The sequence below is a fragment of the Myotis yumanensis genome, unplaced genomic scaffold (assembly GCF_028538775.1).
Source record: "Myotis yumanensis isolate MYYU_CA2020_CCGP unplaced genomic scaffold, mMyoYum1.0.hap1 SCAF_7, whole genome shotgun sequence".
Lineage (NCBI taxonomy): Eukaryota > Metazoa > Chordata > Mammalia > Chiroptera > Vespertilionidae > Myotis > Myotis yumanensis.
The window spans coordinates 13,386,734-13,401,350 of NW_027223758.1; the positions used below are offsets into that span (position 1 = coordinate 13,386,734).

General features: G+C 51.6%; 1 protein-coding gene across 1 annotated transcript in view; it reads left to right on the forward strand.

The window, feature by feature from the left end:
* ACSS1 (acyl-CoA synthetase short chain family member 1) overlaps positions 1 to 13,951 on the forward strand; it is a 56,825-nt gene extending 42,874 nt beyond the window's left edge. Inside the window, exons 6-14 of the mRNA XM_070419804.1 lie at positions 205 to 352; positions 827 to 964; positions 5,650 to 5,742; positions 6,883 to 6,995; positions 7,373 to 7,499; positions 8,229 to 8,356; positions 8,456 to 8,519; positions 10,799 to 10,917; positions 12,289 to 13,951. Of these exons, the coding sequence (XP_070275905.1) occupies positions 205 to 352; positions 827 to 964; positions 5,650 to 5,742; positions 6,883 to 6,995; positions 7,373 to 7,499; positions 8,229 to 8,356; positions 8,456 to 8,519; positions 10,799 to 10,917; positions 12,289 to 12,468 (1,110 nt within the window). The 3' untranslated portion in view covers positions 12,469 to 13,951. The remainder of the gene's footprint in view (positions 1 to 204; positions 353 to 826; positions 965 to 5,649; positions 5,743 to 6,882; positions 6,996 to 7,372; positions 7,500 to 8,228; positions 8,357 to 8,455; positions 8,520 to 10,798; positions 10,918 to 12,288) is intronic.
* The last annotated feature ends 666 nt before the right edge of the window (positions 13,952 to 14,617 follow it).

The window sequence follows — 14,617 nt, forward strand, 5'->3', positions numbered from 1 at the left end:
CCTCTGCATGCAGATTGGCTTTGTCAAGCTGGGGCTTGCACCATGTGCATTCTGAGGGCTGGCCTCTTTCACTGTCCTCTGCCAGAGTCAGCGTGTTGTTGTCTTTTCACGTACCCCTCTGCTCTCTGTGGCCAATGGAGCGGCTACATTGTAGTTATAGAACACGTGGGTCACGGGCTCTGACAGCCTCTCCTGTTTCTGCAGCATGTGTTTGACTACCGGCCGGGAGACATCTTCGGCTGCGTGGCCGACATTGGCTGGATCACCGGGCACAGCTACGTGTTATATGGGCCCCTCTGCAATGGAGCGACCAGTGTCCTTTTTGAGAGCACTCCAGTTTACCCTGATCCTGGTGAGGACTGGGAACCCAAATCGGGTCCCTGGGAGGGAGCGCCCTGGAAGACACAGGCATTGGCGGCCTGTCGCCGTATTCCAGGGGAAGCACCAGCCACCACTTTAGAGACCATTTAAGTGCAACTGAACACGAGTTCTACATGAAGGCTACATGGCTGATTTTTAAATTCACAGAAACATATTTTTAACTGATTCCTCACTATATCATATGGGGTATACTATGGGGGTGGAGCTGTCCAGAGCCAGGTGGGGGCTTTTTACAAATGGGCCAGCCTGCGGGTGGGGGGGTGTCGGGGATTGACTGCCACAGGGAGCCCCTTCCCAGAGGTCTCCCTTCCCATCCCAGTGATGGGTGTTGAGTGCAGGCTTGCATGTGTCCAGTACCCAGTATTGCTGACTAATCTCTAAATTGGGTGAAAATGGATACTGTCTGGTGGGCTCTCTGATGGACTGAATTGGGGCCCTTTTGTAGGTCGGTATTGGGAAGTGGTGCAGAGGTTGAAGATCAATCAGTTCTATGGAGCCCCAACGGCTTTCCGGCTGTTGATAAAATATGGCGACACCTGGGTGAAGAAGTATGACCGCTCGTCCCTGCGGACTCTGGGGTCAGGTGAGCACTGCTCTGTCGATGGAGAGGGCGTGGGTGTTGTCTGTCAGAGCCACTGCAGGCTTCTAGATGGTTTTAATCACAAAAGCTACGTGTCTGTGTCCGTGGTGAATTCAAACAATGTCAGACCCCGTCGAGTAGGAAGCAGAGGCCTGTCAGCCCCTCCCCAGAGCCCACAGCTGTTAACAGTCTGGGCACAGCACTCCAGATACTTGCTGCATCCATTCTTATTATGGGCTTTATTATTATTATGACTGTACCATTGAGATCTGTTTCAGTGCTGAAATACTTTTTTAAAAAGTATATTTTTATTGATTTTTAGAGCGAGAGGAAGGGAGAGAGAGATAGAAACATCAATGAGAGAGAAACATTGGTTGGCTGCCTCATGCACACCCCCTACCAGGAATTGAACCCGAAACCTGGGAATGTGCCCTGACCGGGAATTGAACCAGCGACCTCTTGGAGTATGGGTCGATGCTCAACCACTGAGCTACACCAGCGGGCGGCATCCTTATTATGAATCCTTACCAACTCTGTAAGGTAAGGGCTGAGCCCTGTCTTCAGTGGCTGCCCTGGGATTGCCCTGTGGAAGTCAACTGCTGGTCACTGAGCATTCCCATGGTGCTGGGCACCGGTTATTCCCAAGCCCTGTAATACATGTCATTCCGTGCTGTGCACTGTTCTCACTCTAGATATTTCCATGCAAGTGGTGGCAGAGTACAGGTTATCTCCATTTTTAGTTTTAACTGAGGTTGCCAAGGCACTTGAAAGCTTTGGGGAAAGGATATGGGATTAACTCAGAGGGTAGCTCGGAGGCCCTGCCTGTTCTCTCTGCTTTTCCCTGGTGTCCCTACACATGCTGCCAGGTGTGGTCAGGAAGGAAAATAAGGTGGGAGACCCTTCATGCTCTGTGGTGAATAGACAGATCTGCTTGGTGGTTTTTCATGGGATGTGTCTTTCTGCCACTTTTGTCCATGGCAAAGGTAGCTCGGTGATGGTGTGCACACATTACTTGTCAGTGATGTAGGTGAGCGGTGCTGGCACAGGATGTAGGGTCCTGGTTCACTCTGCCCCCCTTGCCTATAGTGTCCTGTTGCCCCCTCCAAGCTCAGGATGCCCACCCTCCCTCAAGGTCCCTCTCTGTGCTGCTCCTGGGGTTTCCTTGGCTGCTGTGGAACTTGGGTGGTTGGCTCTCAGGCAAACTGTATGTTTCATACCTGGACAGGGCCAGCTTGGTGCTGTCTCCTGATGTGGTCATAGCTCAGGCCCCTTCTAGGCTGGATTAGCCCTCACAGCCCTCAGCCTTCTGTGTTTTGACTTTTTTTTTTTAATTTTTTTATTTTATTGATTTTTTACAGAGAGGAAGGGAGAGAGATAGAGAGTTAGAAACATCGATGAGAGAGAAACATCGATCAGCTGCCTCCTGCACATCTCCTACTGGGGATGTGCCCGCAACCCAGGTACATGCCCTTGACCGGAATCGAACCTGGGACCTTTCAGTCCACAGGCCGATGCTCTATCCACTGAGCCAAACCGGTTTCGGCAATGTGTTTTGACTTCTTTTAATCTTACCAGTCAGTCAGCAGAATCTAGCTCACTCAAGACTTACATTTCTTAAGAGATTTTTTTAACTTTAAATTTTATAAGTAACACAGGAATAATCTACACTAATAAAAGAGAAACATGCAAATTAACCATCGCTCTGCCACTCCGCTACACCCACCAGCCAATCAGGAGCGAGTATGCAAATTAACCCAACTAACTTGGCGGCAGCCACAGAGCTGGAGCGAGCAGGAGGCTGGGATTGCCCCTGGTGATGGAGGAAGCCAAGCTTCCCACCTGCCTTGGCCGGCCCTGGGCTCCACGCAAGGAGGCGCTGAAAAAAAAAAAGAAAAAAGAAAAAAGGAGAGGCCGGGAGCTTGGGTGGCTGTGGGGTGTGGCCAGCCTGAAAATGGCCATCAGCCCCTATCCCAGGCTGGCTAGGCACCCCAGTAGGGACCTCCACCCTGAAGGGAGTGTGGCCAGCCTGAAAAAGGCCCTCATCCCCTCACCCAGGCTGGCCACACCCCCATGGGGTGAGGATCCCCACTGTGGGGCTTGACCAGCCTGCAAACAGCCATCAGCCCCTCACCCAGGCTGGCCAGGCACCCCAGTGGGATCCCCACCCTGATCCGGGACACCCTTTGGGGCAAACCAGCTGGCCCCCACACGTGCTCCAGGCCTCTATCTATACTAATAAAAGGGTAATATGCTAATTAGACTGAGAGACCTTTCAGGAGACCTTCCAGACATTCTTCTGGACAAAGCCATGGTTCTGGGGCCGAGGTAGAGGCAGTTAGAGGCCAAGAGGGAGGGCAGTTGTGGGTGATCAGGCCAGGATGAGACAGCAGTTGTGGGTGATCAGGCTGATGGGGGGTGGGGCCGTTGTGGGTAAGCAGACCAGCAGGGGGGACAGTTGGGTGCAAGCAGGCCATCAGTGGGGGTCAGTTGCAGGTGATCAGGACAGTGGGGGTGGGGGCAATTTGGAGTGAGTAGGCCAGCAGGGGGGCATTGGGGGTGAGCAAGCCAGTGGGGAGGAAAGGTGGGGGCAAGCAGGCCAGCAGGGTGGGCAGTTAGGGGCGAGCACACTGGCACGGGAGGCAGTTGAGGGTGATCAAGCTGGTGTGGGGGGGGGACATTTGGGGGCAAGCTTGCCAGCAGGCAGAGTAGTTAGAGGCAGAGTGAAGAGGGTGCAGGCCGGGCTGAAGGACCAACCCCCGTCCCCCCGCCCCCCTGCACGAATTTTGTGCACCGGGCCACTAGTCTTATTATAAGAAGCAAACTCAGTACTTTGCCATGAAAGCTGAAAATGGCCATCAGCCCCTATCCCAGGCTGGCTAGGCACCCCAGTAGGGACCTCCACCCTGAAGGGAGTGTGGCCAGCCTGAAAAAGGCCCTCATCCCCTCACCCAGGCTGGCCACACCCCCATGGGGTGAGGATTAAAAGAGATTTTTTTAACTTTAAATTTTATAAGTAACACAGGAATAATCTACACTAATAAAAGTGCACACTAAGGCACGTGTGCACACCATCACCGAGCTACCTTTGCCATGGACAGGGCCAGCTTGGTGCTGTCTCCTGATGTGGTCCTCTTTGAGTGCTGCCCCAGGGGACCCTGCTGTTTACATACCTTCTAACATGTTCCTCAAAGTTGTATTTCTGTGCAAAGACACAGCTCGGCTCTGAGATGATTTCTTCATCATGAGTGTCATCACACTGTACTGTTATAACGTGATGTTTATTTTAACTCCACAATAGTCAGAGTTTTCCACATGGCTCTGAAAACTTGCTCACACCCTCCTGTGGGAATTGCCATGGTCCTTGTAGTCACGTCCCTGTGGTTGGCTACTGGGGCTATTGGCAGTTTCCCAGTATCACCCAGTGCTGCAGTGGCATCTTCCTGCCTCCTTGTGGGCATACGTGAGTGCAGGGGCGGTACACACGAAACCCAGCCCCCTGGGTGACCAGCATGGAAGACCCCAGTCAGGACAGGCCTTGGTTAGCTGCTGCTTCATGGGTGGTCCCAAGGAAGAGACAACCAGCATGGGAGCATTTCAGTATTTTAGCAAAAGTATGTCAGAACCTGCAAGTTCTGGCTGAATGCTAGTCTGGTGTGGGTGTGTCATTAGGGTAGTGTCTTAGTGGTAGGAATTCAGCATATATTTGGGAGACATACACATTCAGACCCCAGCAGGTAGACACTGAGAATCAGCGATAGGGTCTTGGGGCATAAGCACTTTCCCCCTTTCCATTGAGGTATAAAATATAGTGAAATACACAATGTCAGGTGTTCAGCTTCAAACTGCTTACATATATGTCTAAATATGTGACCACATGCAGATCAATCCATAGCAATTTCCAGTACCCAGAAGGCCTCCTTTATGCTCCCTCCCAGTCAGGAGCCCTCAAATATGACCCCTACTTTGCTGTTCTCAACGTGGATTGGTGTGCTTGTTCTTGAACTTCATATACATGGGCTTGTGCTGCATGCATTACTCTTGTGCCTGCTGTAGTTGCTTGGGGTTGTGACTCTGGGGTTCATCCCTGCTGGTGTGGGGGTAGTGGTGGCTTACTCAGTTTCATGCTGTGTGGTATGATATTTCACTGCATGAATCCATCACATTTTATTTCTCCATTCCGCTCTTGATGGATAGTGTTTTAGTATTTGGCCACCGTGAGCATTCTTGTCTGTGTCCATTTTTGGTGAACACCGTTTTTGTGGAGTGTGTGTCAGGAGTGACATTTCTAAGTAATAGAATAGACCTATAGTAACTTGAATGTAACCTGCCCCAGTTGACCAAAGTAGGTGTATAGGATGTATGCACTTTTAAATATTAAGAGAAATACCCAAATTGTTCCCCAAAATTGCTGCATCAAATTACACTCCTACCGTGCTTGAGGTATTCTTTCCCCTACATTCTTGTCATTTAAAAAAAAAATTTTTGACCCTCCAATGGTAAAAACACCCCATTTAACTTTTATTTCTTTGATGGCCATAACGTGAAAGATTTCAGTGCTTTTTTAAACCTCCTTTTTATGCCCTTGAGGAAAATTACAGAGCTGTTTCCCCCTGAACAATCTATTCCTTTTGGGTTTGGGGTTTATTGAGGCCTGTTAATGTCTTTTTTTCTTTTGTGTGTGATTTCAGTGGGAGAACCAATCAACCGTGAGGCCTGGGATTGGCTCCACGAAGTGGTGGGGGACAGAAAATGCACGGTGGTGGACACCTGGTGGCAGACAGGTGAGAGCGTCTCCCAGGAGGAGCGTCAGGGCCCCCTGGGAACCCGTGCAGGGCGCGGCACGTGGGCCTTTCCTGCAGTAGCTGTGCTCTCGTGTTACTGCACTGAGAGCACGCGGCCGAGCACCGAGTGGGGGGGCTCAGGCGTGAGGCGTGTGAATGTGGGATCAATACCACCAACGCCTCAGCCCTCCACATAGGTGGTTGTGGAAAACCTGGTGGCTGAAGCTCAGAGGGGGAGCCTGGCTTTGCAGCTGTAAGACTTGGGATGTGTAATGACTTCTCTGAGACTCGGTTTCCTCATTCGTAAAATGGGGTTCTCCCTCCAGGCTCTGAATGAGGATGAAATGAAAGGGGACCATTCACTCATGTTGCCCCAGGCCTGACATGCAGTAGGCACTCAGCTAAATGTTCACTCTCCTCTTGAGGGCCCCTTTCTGCACTTGAGCGATGAGCATGAGCCCTGCTGTTTAAGGGACTCTAAGTCTAAATCTAAATTTTAGTGGGAAAAGGAGTTTTCTGTGGCATTTGGTTTAGATTTGCCCCCTCGTCTCCTGAGTATCTGACTTACTAGGATGTTTGGGGCAGGCGACCACCACTGATGTAGCTGAGGCCTTGTCTTTCTGGAAGCCAGAAGACTGGGGCATTCAGGAGGGCACAGGACTAAGGTTACAGCTGAGTCCCGTGAGGTATTGCCATTCAGGCTGACGGAAGGAAGAGAAATAATGCGACACCGAATTTGTGGGCTTCTGGTTTTGTTGTTTGGGGCACTGGTCCAGAAGCAATTCTTCATCTTCCTGTGCGAGTAGGTGGGCTCCACCTCTTCCACTGATGCGAGGGCGGGACCAATGGGGCCGTGGAGGAGGAGAGGCAGCACCCACGAGGCTATGGAGCCACAGCACCTGGGCCGGAGCCCCCTGCCTGGGCCCACTCCCCACCCACAGTGGAGGGGACCAGGATCCAAGTCTAGTTTCGTCTCAGAGAAAAGTCCTTGTGACAGTAGGGGCTGTTTCCTTGCTCCAAATCGGCAGTTCCACCCACTCTGTCCCAGCCAGTCTGTCCCAGATTCTTGGTGGGTTGGCCTGGATAAATGTGGCACTAGCCCCTCGGCCCATCGGCATTTCTTCCCTGTCATCCCCATAGAGACAGGCGGCATCTGCATCGCACCACGGCCCTCGGAAGAAGGGGCGGAAATCCTCCCTGCCATGGCGATGAGGCCCTTCTTTGGCATTATCCCGGTCCTCATGGATGACAAGGTGTGTAAGGGCCTCCCCTCCTCCACGCACACCCCACTGAGCTCCCTGGTGTTTCTTCCTGCCTTCCTGGCCTCCGTTGCCCACTCGCCCACATCGCACATGCCCAGGGCCTGGCAGGTGGTGGGAGGAGCCTGTGTCCTCAGAAGCATGCACCTCAGGCTTCTTGTAGACACGGTGAATGCAGTCACCACGTGGGGCGGAAGCCCTCTCCAGGAGGGCTCCTCACAGAGCAAGAGGCTCTGGACAGCTCCTTCGGGGCACACTTGCTATTTTTCTGCCTCAAGCCAAGCAGCTAGGGGGATGATACTGATTTCAGTTCTTTGCCTCTCAAGCATAATCTGTCCTTATTTTCCAATGCATGTCTCCCTGGTCCGCAGGGGAACGTTTTGGAGGGCAACAATGTCTCCGGGGCTCTGTGCCTCTCACAGGCCTGGCCGGGCCTGTCCAGGACCATCTACGGAAACCACCAGAGGTTCCTAGAGACCTATTTCAAGGTTTACCCAGGTGAGCGGGATGCCTTTCCACACCCTGCTGGAGCCCTATTCTCAGAACATGTTTCTAAGGGGACAGTGCCTGTGAGCGTCCCTCATGCAGGTTCAGAGCAGGTGCTTTGAGGCATGAACTTAAGTCCTGCTCCCTCCCCCTCTGCCTCCCTGACTTTATGTCTAAAACGGGAAAAGACTCCCCTTGGGAATGTGCTGGGGTTGAGGGGGAGAGCGTGCAGACCCCTGCGCGCATGGCCCATGGTGTGGACGCCTCAGGCTGTCGGGGAACCTGTCAGGATGGCTGAACGTTTTCTTCCGGCTTATTTTCCCCACAGGTGGCTTTTGTGTCGTTGGTTGGGAGTTTGCATATATAGTATAGCTATTGGAACCCAGGATCTTTAGTCTCGAGTCTCAACAAGACTCACTTTGGGGGAAAGTTGAGTGCACTCCTCGAATGTCTTCTGCTCCCCAGACATTTGCAGCCTTGATTGCATTTGGTTGCGTCAGCGCCATCTGCCCTTGCCCTAGCAACAGCCACGTGGCACAGCTGGACAGTGGCTCCTGCAGGGAGGGCCAGCAGGCAGGAGGCCAGCAGGGTGCAGGGCTTCCGAGCTTCCTTGGGTAGAGCATGGCTCCTTGGGTAGAGCATGGCTGGGACACGGCCCCCTTGTGTCTGAGAAGGAAGGATGCGAGCTCCGCTGGGTCCTGGTTGGGAGGTGCTGGCTCTGAATTCCCTCCTCGGGTGCAGGCTACTACTTCACTGGAGACGGAGCTCTCCGAACCGAGGGAGGCCATTACCAGATCACGGGGCGGATGGACGACGTCATCAACATCAGCGGCCACAGGCTGGGCACTGCGGAGGTCGAGGATGCGATGGTGAGCACAGGCCATGTTCGCCCGGCTGGGGGCTGTCATTTGCGGTGTCAGGTGTTCACCCTCCCACATATTTTGCCTTTTTGCTTCTGTTCTGTGCAGGCGAGCCACCCTAAAGTGCCCGAGACCGCTGTCATTGGCTACCCCCACGACATCAAAGGAGAAGGTGAGACGCAGAGGAACTCTGGTCTCACTCCCATCACAGCCCCTCCGTAAAGACAACAGCCTCTGGAGACAACAGCCTCTGGTGTTTATGGGTGAAGCTGTTGGTTTTCTTCTCTTTCAAGTGCAGATTTGGGGTGAGGAGGCTGAGCAGTATGCCTGTTAGACTAAGGCCAGGTTTCTGAGATGCCCTGGCTCTGCTGTCCTTTGAGGACACGCATCCGCAAGCAGCCCTGAGCTCTTTGGCTCCAGCTGAGCTGGGGAGTTCGCTGCTCTGTGCGTGGTGACTGACAGCGCCATCACAGAGGACTTAGGGTGACACGCCCTGCCTTGCTCACCGCATCTCCTTGCACAGGCTGGTGCACAGACCCAGTGCCAGCTCTACAGCTACACTGGCCGACCAGGCTGTGCCCGGCGGCCTCCTCTGCTGCTCCGGGACTCCTTTTAGAGGAATTTGACCTGAGGTTCCCACTGCACAGCGACACGCAGCGGGCAACGCAGAGCAAGCGATCAGAAACGTCTTCTTTTTGTTGTTGTGAATCCTCATCTGGGGATATTTTTCTATTGATTTTTTAGAGAGAATGGAAGGGAGGGGGAGAGACAGAGAGAGAAATATCCATGTGAGAGACACAATGATTGGTTGCCTCCCTCATGTGGCCTGACCAGGGCCGGGGATCGAGCCTGCAACCGAGGTATGTGCCCTTGACCTGGAATCGAACCCACGACCCTTCAATCCACAGCCTGATGCTCTATTCACTGAGCCAAACCGGCGAGGGCCAGAATTGTCTTCTGTACCATGGACATACTTTGTCCCAAAGTCTGCTGGTTTTTAAGCAGGTGGGAAGGTGCAGGGTCACCTGAGTGCTGTGATGCCAGGGGCACTGTGGCCACACTGGCCCTGTGTAACCTGGAGATCCACTGACCCTGTGCTGCACTGCTGGGTGGACTGACCTCAGCTGCCTTCCCAGTGGTCTGGCCTGGGTGCTCTTCCTCCTGCTGTCAGAGACAGTCAGTGTTGTGTGTCCCAGAGATCACAGGTCTCCCTTCCACGTGTGTCACTGCTCCGGTATTTGCTCAGCACTTGCTCTAAATTGGCCCTGTGTGAAAATTGATATTTATGTCAGTGCTCTAAAAAATTACATTCCATTGCCATGAGAAGGCTGTGCCCATGAGGCTGCCTTCCCTTTGTTAACAGGAGACTGGGCTGAGGGGAGCTCTTAGGGACCAGAGCGGGTGGAGATGGGAGCAGGTCTTCATGTGTGACTCTCAAGGCCTTGGGAATCGAACCCACGACCCTTGGGAGTGAAGCCACGCTCCCGTAAGCAGCTCTCAGCACTGCTCCCTGGCATCCTAAGCGGCTGATATTGCCAAGGCTTTTCATGCCTGCCAGGCTGGTGGGGGAGAATTGTACATTAATGAGTATGATGAATGTATTTTCCTGATTTCTTACAAAATCGAGCATCTGTCCATTTGTAGTACATAACCCATTAACTGCTCTTGCTAAACTCTAAAGCCATCTGCGAAAGCTTTTGTGCATTTATTTGTGCCCATGCTCTCTGCCTGAGCTTCATCTGACCACTGTGCCATGCCTCTGCCATCAGCCTGGCTCACTAGTCCCTGAGGTCAGCCTTGCATGCCTCCTCTGGGCTCGCAGCCAACTTCTTCTCCCACGTCTAGGCTTTCCTGACCCATCCCTGCTCGGAATTCACCAATCCAGGCTCATTTTATTGCCATCTCGTTACAGATACAAGTGACTGGCAGGGAAGGGTGCCAGTTAGCGACAAGGGGGCACATGGCAGCATGTCCAGTGTGATCTAAAAGATGGCAGTGTAGACCCAGGAGTTAGCTTTAAAATTCATGTCTGGGGACAGCAGCCAGAGCCCCTGAGAACCTTCTCCTTGTGGGTTTTGTGCAGGGGCTGTCACCATTTAATCCTGACGCAGCCATGAGGCAGGTACTGCTAGCTCCCCAGGTCCCGGGTAGAAACCTGTGCCATAGCATGGCTAAGTGCCTTCCTCACAGGTAGCAAGTGGCAGAGCCAGGATATGGAGCAAGGACAGTCTCTCCCAATCATAATTCTGCTCTGCCTTTAAGGAGTGGAGTGAAGGGAGGGAGCCAGGAGGGAAGGTGTGGTTTTATTTTATATACTTCTACTGTGTTTTAATTTTGGTAATCAGTGTGTGTTGCTCTGGTAGTTTTAAAATTTTAATTCAGCCCACAGATTGGCGATCCACAGGTTGAGAACCGCTGGGCTAACATCCTAAAATCTTGCTCTCCTTCCAGCTGCATTTGCCTTCATTGTGTTGAAAGATGACGTAGGTGATGCAGATGCAGTGGTGAATGAGCTCAGGTCCACAGTGGCCACCAAGATTGCCAAGTATGCTGTGCCCGATGAGATTCTGGTGAGTGGACTTATGGCCTCAGATTGGACTGCACTGTTCATCTACACCTTCTTCTCCTCTTCACACAACTAACATCACAACAAAACTGACACCAGCTGTTTGGTTTCCTGGGTGGTAGGTGAGGGTGGCAGATGGCTATATTGTCAGAGAGGGGGCGGGGGCGGGCAGGGAGACGTAGCGGCATCAGTTTGAACAGCTTGCCTCTTCAGGGGTAGTGCTGAGCAGGACTAGATGCTCTCTTATTTTAGCATTTGAGGGCTGGTTACAAGGAGCAGAAGAAAATTAGGGAGAAATGGAGAAACATGTGGAAAGTACCGAAGTTTTTCAGCCCCTGGGTGGTTTCTTTTCTTTTTTCTTTTTTAAATATATTTTATTGATTTTTTACAGAGAGGAAGGGAGAGGGATAGAGAGTTAGAAACATCGATGAGAGAGAAACATCGATCAGCTGCCTCCTGCACACCCCCTACTGAGTATGTGCTCGCAACCAAGGTACATGCCCTTGACTGGAATCGAACCTGGGACCCTTGAGTCCGCAGGCCAATACTCTATCCATTGAACCAAACCGGTCAGGGCCCTGGGTGGTTTCTGAACACCTTTCCCAGTGCCAACAAAGCAGATGCCGCAGAGCCTATCTGAGGGAGCCCTGGTTGGAGTGGTTTAGTGGAAGAATTGGGCCACCCTCTCAGCCCCGTTAGGGTTTCATTCCTTCCTGTGTTACATTTCCCCCATGGCGTTCCTTCGCCTGGAAGCGGCCCTCTGAAGCCCCACTTGGTGTGGCACAAGGTCAAGCTGTGGGCCTGGGGACCAGAGTTTCAGGGAGACCCAAACTCTCCTTGCATGAACTGAACTCTTTCAAAAAAAATAGGTCATTATTAAAGAGCCCAAATACAGCTCCTAAGGTACTGCCATTGACCGTGAATGGGTCGCGGCTTTTGGAAAATGTGAAATGCTAAATTTCTACACCCTAGCAAGACAATGTTGTTTCTCTTAAGTAGCTCTCACCTCCTACGTAAGACAAAAGCAACCCAGACCCGGGCCAGGGGGTAGAGACAAGCTGCTGTGGCACGTGTTTGGTTCTGTTGCTGCCTGGGGCCCTCGCTAATGTAGCTTACGGGAGAAACAGAGGTGTCGGCAGTGCAGCGAATGCAGGTACAGGGGAACCCGGGCCTGCTGGAGGCTTCGGCAGGATTTGCAGTTGAGTCTGCCCTTTGGGTTGATACAGCTTCAGGTCCAGATTGTAGGTGGATGAAACCAGAGACTGTGGGCTTCACGATCCCCTGGGAAGAGCCCTTCTTACCTCAGTGCAGTCGGACGCTGGCTGGGTATGCGGGCACCACCTGAGACTCTAATATTGCACCCCTTCCTTGCCAGATAGTGAAACGTCTTCCAAAAACTCGGTCTGGAAAAGTCATGCGGAGGCTCCTGAGGAAGATCATCACGGGCAAAGCTCAGGATCTGGGGGACACCACCACCCTGGAGGACCCCAACATCATCTCGGAAATACTGAGTGCCTACCAGAAGCACAAAGACAAGAAGGCTGCTCGCCAGTGATGGGCTGTGACCAAGACCCAGCGCCCAAGCCCCTAACTTGTCCTAGGACATGGCTGTCAGTTGGCTTGTTTTTAGATGTCCCAGAGCAGTGCCCTCCCAGCACATAACCCACACCGCCCCTCGTGGAAAGTCCGTGCTAAAACCCATTCCCCTTTGTGTTGGAGAACCCATGTGACGATTCTATAAAATTGGTTAGAGTCTGTTCTCCTTGTCCTGAATTTGGTTTCCTTGAATGAGAAGTCCCTGTTGTCTCTGTCTCTGTGCCCGCGCCAGACTGCACAGGAGGGTGAAAAACCCGGTAAAGTGTGCCTGCTCAGGTGACTGAGAAGTAGAAGCAGGTAGGTTTTTTCCAGATGTTTCTAGATATAAAAGGTGGATGTGTTATTTTTGTACTTTTATATTTTGGAAGCATAACATGCAAACAACATGGGGAATGTGTGGGTTTGCTTGTACATGCTCTTTGTAACATCTAGAGTTCTGAAGATCTTGTCTGCCTTTGCCCGTGGGCAAACATGGAGAGGATCGGGTGCACTCGTAATGATGGTTTGCCATAGCTGGAAATCTGAATCGGAAGTGTTTGTACGTCAGTCTAAACACAGCTCTCTTGAGAATGCTCGAGCCTGCGGCATCCTTTTTTTGATACAAATTTCTACTTCTCTTGGTTTGTGTACAAATGAAACTCAACTTGTAAAGTGGTGGCATGGATGTGCTCCCCTTTTAGTTCTAAAGCTGCTCCAGTCACACATTCTGTTTCTCCAAGCTGTGATCTGGGAAGATTCTCCCCACCTTGGATACCTCTTGGTAGGAGGTCAACATGCTCCAAATTTGTGGGGTGGTTCAGGGAAGCCAGTGAAAACTCCGGTAACTGAGAGCATGAATTCGGCTAGAACTCTGCCTGTCTTCATTCTGTCATTGGGGCATACGAACCATAGAGGCCCAGGGATGAGGGCTGGAGCCCTGAATCAAGTTTCTCTCTTTCAATGTGCCTTACGTCCCCTCAGGTTAGCACGATGATGTAAATCATCAAGTCAGAAAGTGTTTGCTTATTAGACAAGCATGCCAGGGACGATGGTGTGGAGTACAGGGGAAGGTAGCCTGCTGAGGACAGGGAAAGGTTATCCTTGTAGTTACCTCACAGTCCATAGTACCTTGCACCTGTGTAGGTGTTTAAGGAGTGTATGGGGTACTGGATACTTACTGTGGCCTGTAGCTGTGCTGGCCTCTGGGGTGGATTAGGCAGTACACCTGTGACACCAACAGAGTGGCCATTGGCTGTAGCACACAGATATACCTAGTGACGGTCTATTGTCACAGTGCTTAGACACAGACAACCATGCACCTGGACCTGTCACACGTGTGGTGCACTCAGAAGACTGTAGTTATGGTGCTCTTTATGAAATGGCTCAGATGTAAGCCTGCACAGTGCCCAGGGCCTTAGAGTGATCTGCAGGGCAGCTCTAATAAAGCTTTATTTTGTTCATTCTCTTCTGTTTGTGGTGATGTTTTTGATCAAATAATGTTGCTGAATATAACCCCAAGAACAAAACTGGAAGGGGCCTATCACTCAAAAGAGAACACACACACACACACACACACACACACACACACACACAATCATCTGTTAGGGAGGAACTACACAATAAGAGGTCACTCATCTTAGACTTAAGTTCACCTGTCTTTAGATGATTGTGCTGTCCAATACACTAGTCACATGTGGCTAGTTAAATGTAAATAAAAACAACAGAATAGAATAGAATAGAAAACAGAATTGAATAGATATTCAGTTCCTCCATGGCAGTAGCCACAGTTCAAGTGCTTAGTAGCCACACGTGGTCAGTAGCTACCAGATCGGACATGTGGATGAGAACATTGCAGTCATCACGCAGTGTCTGGTAGTGAGTGCTGACCTAAAACACAGATGAGAATTAGGACACAAAAGGGCCTCTAGGCAGCTGAATCAGCATCACAGACTGCATCGTGGAGAAGCCCAGGCTTGCCTGGGAGACATCCCATGTAGCCCAGGTTGTCTTTACACTCGATGTGGGTGGATGAGGTTTCCCATGTCCTTCACTAGACAGAGAAACAGAAGGACACATTGAACTGGTGCCATGAGAGGTGATGTGAAAGGCTGGGTTTGGCTTCCACAAAA